This window comes from Piliocolobus tephrosceles, chromosome 9 (genome assembly GCF_002776525.5).
Source record: "Piliocolobus tephrosceles isolate RC106 chromosome 9, ASM277652v3, whole genome shotgun sequence".
Lineage (NCBI taxonomy): Eukaryota > Metazoa > Chordata > Mammalia > Primates > Cercopithecidae > Piliocolobus > Piliocolobus tephrosceles.
In genome coordinates, this window is record NC_045442.1 from 43904669 (window position 1) to 43916097 (window position 11429).

The 11429-nt window shown below is 35.1% G+C and overlaps 1 protein-coding gene across 7 annotated transcripts in view; it reads right to left on the reverse strand.

Moving 5' to 3' along the window:
• The window catches only part of KIF20B (kinesin family member 20B), a 77927-nt gene that overhangs the window by 44756 nt on the left and 21742 nt on the right, over nt 1-11429 (reverse strand). For 5 of the 7 annotated variants that reach the window (XM_023226294.2, XM_023226295.2, XM_026454828.1 and 2 more), the window contains 6 exons: nt 9891-10030; nt 8819-8957; nt 7451-7679; nt 6061-6101; nt 4757-4876; nt 938-1091 (listed from right to left, as the gene is read on the reverse strand). In XM_023226294.2, the coding sequence (XP_023082062.1) occupies nt 938-1091; nt 4757-4876; nt 6061-6101; nt 7451-7679; nt 8819-8957; nt 9891-10030 (823 nt within the window). The remainder of the gene's footprint in view (nt 1-937; nt 1092-4756; nt 4877-6060; nt 6102-7450; nt 7680-8818; nt 8958-9890; nt 10031-11429) is intronic. The other 2 variants (XM_023226298.2, XM_023226297.3) reach the window with 1 other exon arrangement.

Consider the following 11429-nt stretch of genomic DNA (forward strand, 5'->3'; position numbering starts at 1 on the left):
TTATCTAGTTTTACCTTCGATACTGTATACGAAAAACAACCTTTATTTGTAAGTCTTTATTTTTCAAATGCAATCCATGTTCTTCTTTGTTTCACTCAATTGTCTAAATGTTCTTGGGAAGCTGTAATTGAGAAATCTCATTATAGGATTCCAAGGTCTCTTTTCTTTTAAACAGATTAATTTTAAAAGCTCACTGGACAAGGTTTTATTATCTATAATTTACACTGTCTCTCCAGTCTCAAAGAGGAAGGGGTAAAATATGGCATTATCCCTGCTGTAGTTTCTTAAAAGCTGCTAAGTTTATTTTTGTAGCTTTTAAGTTTGCAGTTTACATTTTCCTATTTATTTCCTCAAGATTTTCAGTTTATTCTAAAGAGCCTACCTCCTCTAAAATTCAAAGGTTTGCCCTTCTTTATATTTAAAACAAACTTGCCCACTTACTCTTAAAGATTTTTTTAAAAAATAATCTTCAACATGTATTATCTTTCATCAGACTGTGTCCTGGCATCACAAATACAGCTTGAATACATTTATTATTAGTAATATTTAGCTCAAAGTCTTACTGTAAAATATCCTTTTCTCCACATGAATAAAGAATGCAAACTAAGAAAACAAAATAATGTGCTGGAATTTAGGCAGAAAATGCTGTATTTATAAAAATCAAAGTAATGAGTTTTACCTATTATAAGCACAGAAATTATTACAGACATGTGAAATAATAAAAGCACAATTTCTAAAAGCATATTTATTAAGATAAAAGCTTTAACTATGCCCATCCCTAGACAGTTCATAACTTTCCAGAATAAAAATTCACGACATTTAGATTTTCTCAAGATTTTTCCTTAGAAAAGTGAATGTCCCTCTGTTTGCCTTGTTCTATTTACTGGTTTAGAAATTAGCTTTCTTAAACGCCTGCTGCTGGCAGCTGAAGTAGTACCTTTCTTTGCTGGTGGTTCATCTTGTTGAAGTTCATTTTCATTTACTCTTTTTCTTTCTGAACAGATTTTAGTTTTGCTGTCCTGAGGCACTTCGACTGTTTCATTACAAATCAATTTATTGTTTATTATTAAAGATGATGTATCAGCCTTGTCCTAAAGCAAAATAAATTAAAAATAATTCACATAGCGAAAGCTACAAAAAAACGTACAAACCACATAAATTACTTTCAATAGCGTACCATAAAAATTTTATTTTCAAATTTGTTGAGATATTTTCTAAGTTATTTCTTAAGTTTCATCCTAAGATAACTGATGGCTCTAGCAAATAAGTAACATTTGGGGATAACTGGAGAATCTTAAGAAGATAAATCTCTGAAGTCACATCAGAAATGTACTTTGAAAAGAGAAATATGAGACTCAACTATTTTGTTTTGTAGCCAAAGCCTCTTAAAAATTAGCATTGTCTTAAACATTAACAACTCCTAGAAAAATAGTTTTGACCTTAGCTTTAAGTCGACATATATTCAAAGACATACAGTCTACAGACAGCTTTGAAACTGAGCGTCTAGACACATCACTTAGACTTTTTTTTTTTAAGGCAGACTGCCTCCCTTAAAAAGGCTAGCAACAACCAAGCACAGGGGCTCATGCCTGTAATCCCAGCACTATGGGAGGCTGAGGCCAGAGGATTACTTGAGCCCAGGAGTTTGAAACCAGCCTGGGCAACACAGTGAGATTCCATCTCTACAAAAAATTAAAATTCCAGGTGTTGTGGCCCAGGCCTGCAGTCCCAGCTATTCAGAAGGCTAAGGCAACGGAATCTCTTGAGCCCAGGAGTTCAAGGCTGCACTGAGCCATGGTCACGTCACTGCACTTCAGCCTGGGCAGCAGAGTGATGAGACCCTGCCTCTAAGAAAGAAACGGGGGGAACTCGGGGCTGGGGGGAGGGGGAACTTCCCAAAAAAAAGGTATAATATGAACTTAGAAGAAGGGTAAAACTCAGCATTTAAGTGCAAGTCTATCGTGTAATCAAATGTATGGTAAAGGCAGAAACTTGCAGCAATCCATTTGAAAAAACAAAGTGTATGATAAAGAGTGCCACTTAATCAGCAAACATTTTATTAGCAGGAGATACAGATAAAAATAACTTTTTAAAGTCATAAAGTAATGAGTTAAGAAAAAAGGCAAAGTTTTTCTAGCTATCCCTAAACAAAGGATGTCATAAAGAAGAATCTCCATGCTTTCTCACAATTAGTCCCTTAGTGTCACTGATAAACGACAAAATCATGGGACAGGCAGATCACACCTCTGACACAGCTCCTTAACAAGTCCAAGTTGTTCCTTCCCCGATCCTTAGTACCTATCAGAATGATTCCATCATTTTCCTCCACTTCAAAATATACAGTCCTCACCAAAAATCTATCCTTCAGAAGTCATAGTTATTGAAAGGAGGGTTTTCTGCTCCCAGGGTATGCTTGGGTAGATAAAACAAAGAATTCAAACTAAATTTTTTCATTATTGGAAAGAGTTTGCTCTCAAGACAAGATATGGAACAGTGACCCTACATCAACTGTTAAACAATTAGGTAAGTTTCAAACTACGTTGCATATTTTTATGTATTTAAGTGAACAATTTAAATTTAGCAAACTGTTATTAAGTTAGTTGATAAAACAAGGTCTAGAATCTATAAAGTTTATTTACAAGCAAGGACTAATTTACAAATATTGATTTTTTTTACTATCACTTCCTTAAATATCTCTAATATATTATGGTATGCAAACATACTACAGAAATAAATATAATCCCACGTGAAATTTCCAAATATTTTCTTTGAAGCTGTAGTTGCCAGAAATGATCCGTCTCTGGCTTTCCTTTTTGTTTTTATTTACGAAATCAAAGAACAGACTTAAAATCCAGATCAAGAGATAAGAGCAAAAAGCATATGATGACTAACCAAATAAAATTTCCGAGAGCCAGGAGGCCCAGCAATTAATTTACTGCCCCAAGTCTCAAAAGTTTTACATCCCCTTACTTCACAAATCAATTTCCTCTTCCTTAATCTCTACCACTACTACCCTAAATCGAAGTCCTCATCAACTATTAGCTGAACTCTACCAAGAGGTAGCTATTTGGTCTCTTTGCCTGTAGTCTAATTCCATCTCAATCCTATCTTCTAAGTTTCCAAAAATATCTACTCAAATGAAAAACTCCTCTTTGCTATTCCTCTGGTGAAAATGACTCCCCACTGACTCCCCGAACTCTTTAATGCAGTATTCAAGGTCTTTCATCTTATCCTATTTTACTACTCCTAGACTCATTTCTCACCTCTCCTTGCTTCAAACTTTCTTCCTAAACAACAAATTGTTTGTATTTTCCTGCACTCATTGAAAGATTTCTCATTTCCACGACTTTGTGCACTCCGATTCTGGTACACGGAAGGCCAATGTACCTTCTTGTCTCTCATGACTACCGTTGTCCCCTTCTTCTACTTTCAAAAGGCTAACTTTTACTCACCCTATAAGGCTCAACTTAATCATTTTCATCTCCACAAAGTATTCCTAACTCCCCATCCACTCTCAGCTTCACACATTGACTACGACTGCACACTGTATTATAACTATATTTACGCTGTTGTTTTCTTATTGGGGGATTGTTAGGGGAGTAGATTTTATTAATCTATAATAGTAGATTATAATTCCAATAATCTAGCATAGTACGTGGCACACATTGGACACTCCATAAGTGTTTCTTGCTCCTCCACCTTATTAAATACTAATTATTTACTAAATAGTTAATTATTAACATATTAAATATTAGGGTATTTCTCCCAGTTCAGGTACAGAAAAGCCAGAGATTGAACAACATATCTAACAAATACCAAAAGAAAGGCCTGCTACAGGAGATTATATACAGTGCTCTTCTAGAATGCTCCTCATTTATCTCTGTGGTTTCAAAAGCCCATCTAAAGTTCAGATGATTCAGGGAATGTTGGTGGGTATTGGAGTTTGACTATCAAGATACAAAGGAAACTCAACAGTCACTTTTTATAAGATACCACGCCTGCTTCTTTTGGTCATAGAAAAGACAGAAAAAAACACCTTTCAACAAAGCAAAATGTTTGGCTCTACGTTTACTCAGTTGACTACGTTATTACCATATATTTTACCATTTCTATATAAAAAAATAATTTGAAGGAGCTTACCCCCAAAAAAGAAAACCAAAGCCATTTTTTAAAAAAAGGATTAAAAGACAAGCTGATCATTCTAAGCTGAACTAAATATGAAATGATCTAAATTTGTATGAAAGACAAAGAACCCTTTAAGTCTCTACATGTCACAGTGTATAACTTTTTAGAAAAAAATCCTTGTTATTAAGCATATAAACAATAGCAACAAGACATATAACAAAAACAAGCTTCTAAGGAAAAAACCTAATTTTACTGAATTTCATGTTATAGTTCCCTGAAACATTATAATCTGGTTTTCTAAGTATGTCTAAATTCCTTTCTCTTCAAAGCTCCCCTTCCAACTAGCTGAGGCTTAAACGTCCAAAGGCTACATATTCTTCTCCTTTTTACGTGCAAAGCACTGCCAGCATATTTTGTGGAAAAGTATGTTCAAAGGAGTCAAACACCCTCGTTTAAGTTCTCAAAAATTCAGATTTGGAGAACAGTAAATTGAGTTCAATGTTGCATACGCAATTCAACATTCTCGGTAAATTAGTCTTGGTTGCATAAGCTATTTTAAATTATTTCCTTTCAATCAAAACATACGCTTGTTTATCAAATATATTAATATAACACAAAGTTAAATTCTTACATTGCATTTAAATGTGTTTTCCATATGAGACTTCAGGTTCTGAAATTCATTGATAATATCTTCTTTTTGACCAATTATATTTATCAATTCTTGAATTCTTTGATTCTGTGTAATTATTTTCTTTGGAAAGAAGAAAAAGCAATGTTTCGTGAATATACTTTGGGATAACCAGAAAGCAAACATGATTAATAATGCAGTGTCATAATTCCTTCAGATTTTAAAGTTAAATAAAGATAATCGGTGGCAACACACTATGCACATCTTATTTTTGCCTTTAAAAAAATTACATACACACACACCCACACCCACACAAAGAAAAGAGAAGCTATATAGCATGTAAGAGGAATCTGGAGCCAGGCTGCCTGGGTTCAAATCCTAGATGCTATACCTTTTAATATGTCACCCTGGGCTGGGCACAGTGGCTCATGCCTGTAATCCCAGCACTTTGGGAGGCCAAGGTGGGCAGATTACCTGAGGTCAGGAGTTTGAGACCAGCCTAGCCAACATGGTGAAATCCCGTCTCTACTAAAAAACACAAAAATTAGCCTGCGGTGGTGGTGGCCACCTGTAAGCCCAGCTACTCGGGATGCTAAAGCAGGAGAATCACTTGAACCCAGGAAGTGTAGGCTGCAGTAAGCCATGCCACTGCACTCCAGCCTGGGCAACAGAGCAAGACTCTGTCTCAAAAGAAATAAATAAATAAAAATAAAAAAACCATGTCAGCCGGGGCAAGTTACATCATAAAGTTGCTCTAACATTTAAATGAGTTAATAAAAAGCACTTAAAAGAGTATCTGGTGAATGGTAAGTGTTCTATAAATACATATATAAAGTAACAGTCTAAAGAGCTTCCAAACAAGTTAGTTTGGTTTTGTTTTAAATTTAGGAAGAAGATTATGGGAAATTTTTTATTTTCTATTTTATATAGCTTAATATAATTGGTACAACTAGTGTCTTCTATTTTCTTAAGTAGAAAAAATACTAGATAGGAATTGTATAAACAGTAGGTGTAATGTCTTCTAAGTACCTTTTGGTTCCTTAAATACTGGATATTAGACACCAAGATCTTCAATTTTTATATCTTGCCATATTTTAAAATATTCAGCTTTTTGAAAGGATAAATGTAAGTTGAAATAAGAAGACTCAAGCCAGAAAACAGAAAAAATGACAGAAGAAAACTATTCCCCATGTATACCAAGAGACTATATTACTGTTTATTTTTTAAAATAAACACATCTAGTCATCATTCATACTCCTTTGTTAATTAAATACCTTATCAAGACCAAATAAAACTTAAAGCATTACCTTATTAGATGTTTCAAGCTCTTGAATCAATGAATCTGTTTCTGAAAAAGAATTTTGAAAATAAATATCTAAGCATCTGAAAATATGTATCACTGAATAACTATGAAACATATGCTGCTGTAGTGACACTTTACTGTCACATTCAATAAAAAGGATTTTGATAGCACTAAATGCACACCCTACTCATTAAAAAAAAAAATCTGCTAATTCAACCACAACAGGGTAATGTTTCAGAAAAAGCCACTTCTAAAACTCAGGATAAAAATAGGTGGCATATGCTAAAGAGTAAAGAACTGGCATAACATCAGAGAAGAAAAGGAGCTAGTGTCTTCTTAGTACATTTCATATGATGCAAAGGCACCACTTACATGTTATTTTCTACTCATCTTGTTTCACACAAAAAAGGACAGAGCAGTTATTGCAACTAATTCTTAAAATGCAGATATTACAAACAATTGTATTTACGTATATAAAATGCCCTCAGTGTGGTGGCACATGTCTGTAATCCAAGCTACTCAGGAGACTGAGGTGGAAGGATCACTTGAGCCCAGGAGGTGGAAACTGCAGTGAGCCAAGATCATGATCATGCCTCTCCACTCCAGCCTGGGTGACAGAGTGAGACCCTGTCAAAAAAAAAAAAAAGGTGGAAAGAAACAGAAAATGCCCTCCTAGTTAGAATTAGAATGAAGTATCAAACTAACAATCCACTTTAAACCACTCCACAGTAGTTCCTCTCTCCCAAGAGTGAATCTTCTATACTGCAAAACTTCATAAAGAATATAGAACAATGCCAAGCACAGTATGGCTTATGCCTGTAATCCTAGCACTTTGGGAGGCTGAGGCAGGGAGGATTGCTTGAGCCTAGGAGTTCAAGACCAACCTGGGCCACATAGCAAGACCCCATCTCTACAAAAAAGAAAAAAAAAAATGCAGCCACTGTGGTGGTACACACTTGTGGTCCCAAGTATTCAGGAAGCTGAGGCAGGAGGAGGGATTGAGCCCAAGAGTAGAAGGCTGCAGTGAGCTGTGATGCCACTACTGCACTCCAGCCTTGGTGACAGAGTGAGATGCTGTCATTTAAAAAAAAAAAAAAAAGAATATGTAACAAAATTTACAGCTTTACTCATAAAGTTAACACTTTTTTGATTTTTTTGTTGTTGAGAAGCTCATTTTCTAATAATATTGGTCTAAAATAAATGAAGGTCAAAAAATATTTTTAGTAGTAAATTACTACAAAGTCATACAAATGGTAAAATATTAAAATACGTTAACTAGATGAAAGAATTTTCTGGTCACTATGGTAAACGAGCTACATAAATCTCTTATACTTACCAAGAGTACTTTTTATGTGTTTACAATATCTATATAGAGGTAAAATCTATCCACTTACCATTTTCTCTCTTTTTTAACTCTTCTTTTGTTTTGATTAATTCTTCTTTGGTTTTAGTTAATTCAGCTTTAATTTGATTAAACTTTAGTTCTAAACAAGCAATAGCTTCCTGGGGGTCAGGAAGAGATGCAATATATAAGTGAGCAATTTCAGCCTGTTTCTTAATATCAGCGACATTATCTTGAAGAGAATCAATAATATCTTCAAATCCTACATAATTATGTGTTTCCTAAAAATAGTAAAAACCACATGCCTAATATTAACAGTAGGGTTCACCGTTTACATGTGGCACCATCTAATTTAGACAGTTTTTTAAAGAAGCAAAAAATTCACCAACAGAAATTCTTTAAAATAAATTATATAGAAGCATTTCCAATTATGAAGAACCTGTGTTCCATTATTTATTTTCTGTTGTATAGATCATGAGGCATATTTTCTCATAAAAACAATGTTATAAACTGTGACAAGTCATTATAAAACAATTATGATTACCTAGTTCAGGTATAGTTTCAATTATATAATGAGACTTAAAAGGTTTTGTTGGGATGGTACATGAAACAAACCTCCATTTTCACAACTCAGTCAATCTCAAACCATGTCAAGGATACATAAGGTTTGCTTGACAGCAGACGTCTGCACATCACTGTCACAAGCCCCTGAACTGAGTGATTAAAAAACAAAACAAAAAAAACAACAACTCCCCCAAAAAACTGATCAATTTCAGCTTCAGTGTAAGTAGCAGAAAAGGATAATTTTTCTTATATTACAAGTAGAGAATAAGCTGAGCACAGCGGCATGCACCTGTAATCTCAGCCACTTGGGAGGCTGGACAGGACGACTGCTTGAAGCCAGGAATTCAAGATCAGCCTGGGCAACACAGCAAGACCCTATCTCTAAAACTATAATAAATAAACAAATAAAATTTTAAAAGAGTAGGAAATGGTAGTTGCCCGGCAAGGGCAACCCTTTTTATATATAAAAATTTTTGTTTTAAACAGAACAGCCAGGAAATCACGTCTTAGGTCTCTTATACCTTTAAAATATTTTTAATTTAAAAGTGAGACAAATCTGAGGGGGTTATTCTGTAATCAGGCAACAAAGAATCTATCTGCCTACAATACAACGATTCAAGCAATACCAAAATAAGATATAAATATAACAGAGGTACAAATTTTTCAATGACCAATCACTATATTTAAATTCTTGATGCCTTATACTCCTAACAAAACACGCCTAATCATAATAAAGCTACACACTAAGCATTGTTTTAATTCTAAACTATCTTGATGTTTCTCATCATTGATGTGGTACACTAAACCCTGGTACTAAAACCTCATTAGATATTTTCAAATACTTCAATTAACGCACTTCAGTTTCAACTTTTGTGGCACAAACGTCTTTCACTGTTTCTTCTCGAGTGTCACATTTACCAACCAAATCCTTGAAGATAGCCAAACGACGTTCAGCATTTTCTTCTAATATCTCTCGTTCTTGAAGCAGAGTTTCCCTTCAGAATACAAATTAATCCCATTAAGAAACAGAAAAGGAACTACTTTGTGTTTTTGTTTTAAACATCTAAGATTAAGTATATTCTGGATTAAAAGAAAATTTAGGCCAGGTACAGTGGTTCACGTCTGTAATCCCAGTAATTTGGGAGGTGGAGGTGGGTGGATCACTTCAGGCCAGGAGTTTGAAACCAGCCTGGCCAACATGGCGAAACCCTGTCTCTACTAAAAACACAAAAATTAGCCGGGCGTGGTGGTATGCACCTGTAATCCCAGCTACTCGGGAGGCTAAGGCAGGAGAGGCTAAGGCAGAAGAATTGCTTGAATCCGGAAGGTGCGGGTTGCAGTGAGTCAAGATCGCACCACTGAATTCCAGCCTGGGCGACAGAGCAAGACTCTGTCTCAAAAAATAAAAATTAAAATTAAAACTAAAAAAACAAGAGAGAGAAAATTTAAATAGCCATGCATGGGATTAGTAACAGCCATATTCTTTTTTTTCTTTTTTTTCTCTGAGGCAGTCGTGCTCTGTCGCCCAGGCTGGAGTACAGTGACACAGTCTCAGCTCACTGTAACCTGCACCTCCCAGGTTTAAGAGATTCCCGTGCCTCAGCCTCCCAAGCAGCTGGGACTTCAGGCACACACCAGTATGCCCAGTTAATTTTCCTATTTTTAGTAGAGACGAGGTTTCACCATGTTGGTCAGGCTAGTCTTGACCTCCTGACCTTAAGTGATCTGCCCGCCTAGGCCTCCCAAAATGCGGGGATTACAGGCATGAGCCACCACACCAGACCAGTAATAGCTGTTTTCTAGCTTGTATAAAGAGATCAGAATTCAGAAGCCATCTAATATAAAAACAAGTAAATTAAGCAGAAAAAAAATCTAAAAAAGTAAATAAAATTCTCAATTTTTAACTGGACATGAAAGAAATAACTTACTTAAAGTCAGCTTCCCGTTGAGCCCAATATTGAGTAAACTCCTGTGTAACTTCTTCTCGAATTTTAAATTCCAAGGTTAACTTTTCCTTTTTTTCATTTATCAGTTTTTTTTTCAAGTCTTCTATTAAGTCCAACAGTTTCTATAATATGTAAATGATAAAATTCTTGTAAGAATAAATATATCCCAAGAGAAATACTGTCCAACTGTCCAAAAAATAAAACTTTTCATTTAGTCAATTATAATTATGTGTCCTTTTTAACAGTGATAATGTTCTCACTGAAAATTATATGCTTGCAGAAATCCATTAATCTGAAAAATCAGGTTGGCCTCTCCATATTTAAGAAATAGACCTTTGGTAACTCAAATGTCTCACTGTCTACCTATACTAAGAAAAGAAGTAAAGTTAATTTGAGCATTTATTATCTATCAAGAACTACTCTGGCGAGTTCCATATTTGCTTCATTTAATCCACACAACTTTCTGTGAGCTTGGTATCATCCATATTTCATAGGTGGGAAGCCTAACCATCAGATATCTGGTAAGGCTAAAGGCTGAGTTTAAAAGTGGCCTGTAAAAGTCTAAAGCCCAAGGATTGTACACAGCAGAGATGTTGCTTACTGCTGTGTGGTAGTAAGTGGCTTACACCCACTTACTAACCTGTCAAAGAAAGATGTTACATAAACTTATCTTATTAGGCTTTATAACTATCCAGATGTCAACAGCAATTCTATAGCCTTTGAAACACATACATAATCATGAGAAATGTACAATATGTAAATAAAGCAATAAATAAAACACTTCACATGACCATTATTCAACATAAATTGTAGCATTAACAGCTACATATTCTTTTTAATGCTTCTAATTTAAGTTACTCAACAACAAATTAAACAATAAACTCTAAGCTACAGATCTTCCAAGGTCTCAACTTTATATTTGAAAATAGTTCTATAGAATCCTAACTTCAAAACTCTGCCTCCAAGAATTTATACTGAAGAAATAATTATAATATAACCCTATGTTCTGGCTGTATGAATGCTGATCAGTGTTGTTGTTTTGTGGTAGTAGTTGTGTTTAAATAAAGAAAAAGTGAACCTAACTCAACCAACCTTAAGGGATTGGTTTAATTACGGTACTATCATACAGCAAACTATTATAATCAATAATGATAACCTACATTAATAATTCATGGGCCTGGTGCGGTGGCTCACGCCTGTAATCCCAGCACTTTGGGAGGCCGAGGCGGGCAGATCACGAGGACAGGAGATCGAAACCATCCTGGCTAACATGGCAAAACCCTGCCTCTACTAAAAAATACAAAAAATTAGCCGGGCAAGGTGGCGGGCGCCTGCAGTACCAGCTACTTGGGAGGCTGAGGCAGGAGAATGGTGTGAACCTGGGAGGCGGAGCTTGCAGTGAGCCGAGATCACGCCAGTGCACTTCAGCCTGGGCGACAGAGCGAGACTCGTCTCAAAAAAATAAAAATTAAATTAAAAAATTCATACTTTTTTCATAATTTTTTTTTTTTTTTTTTTTTT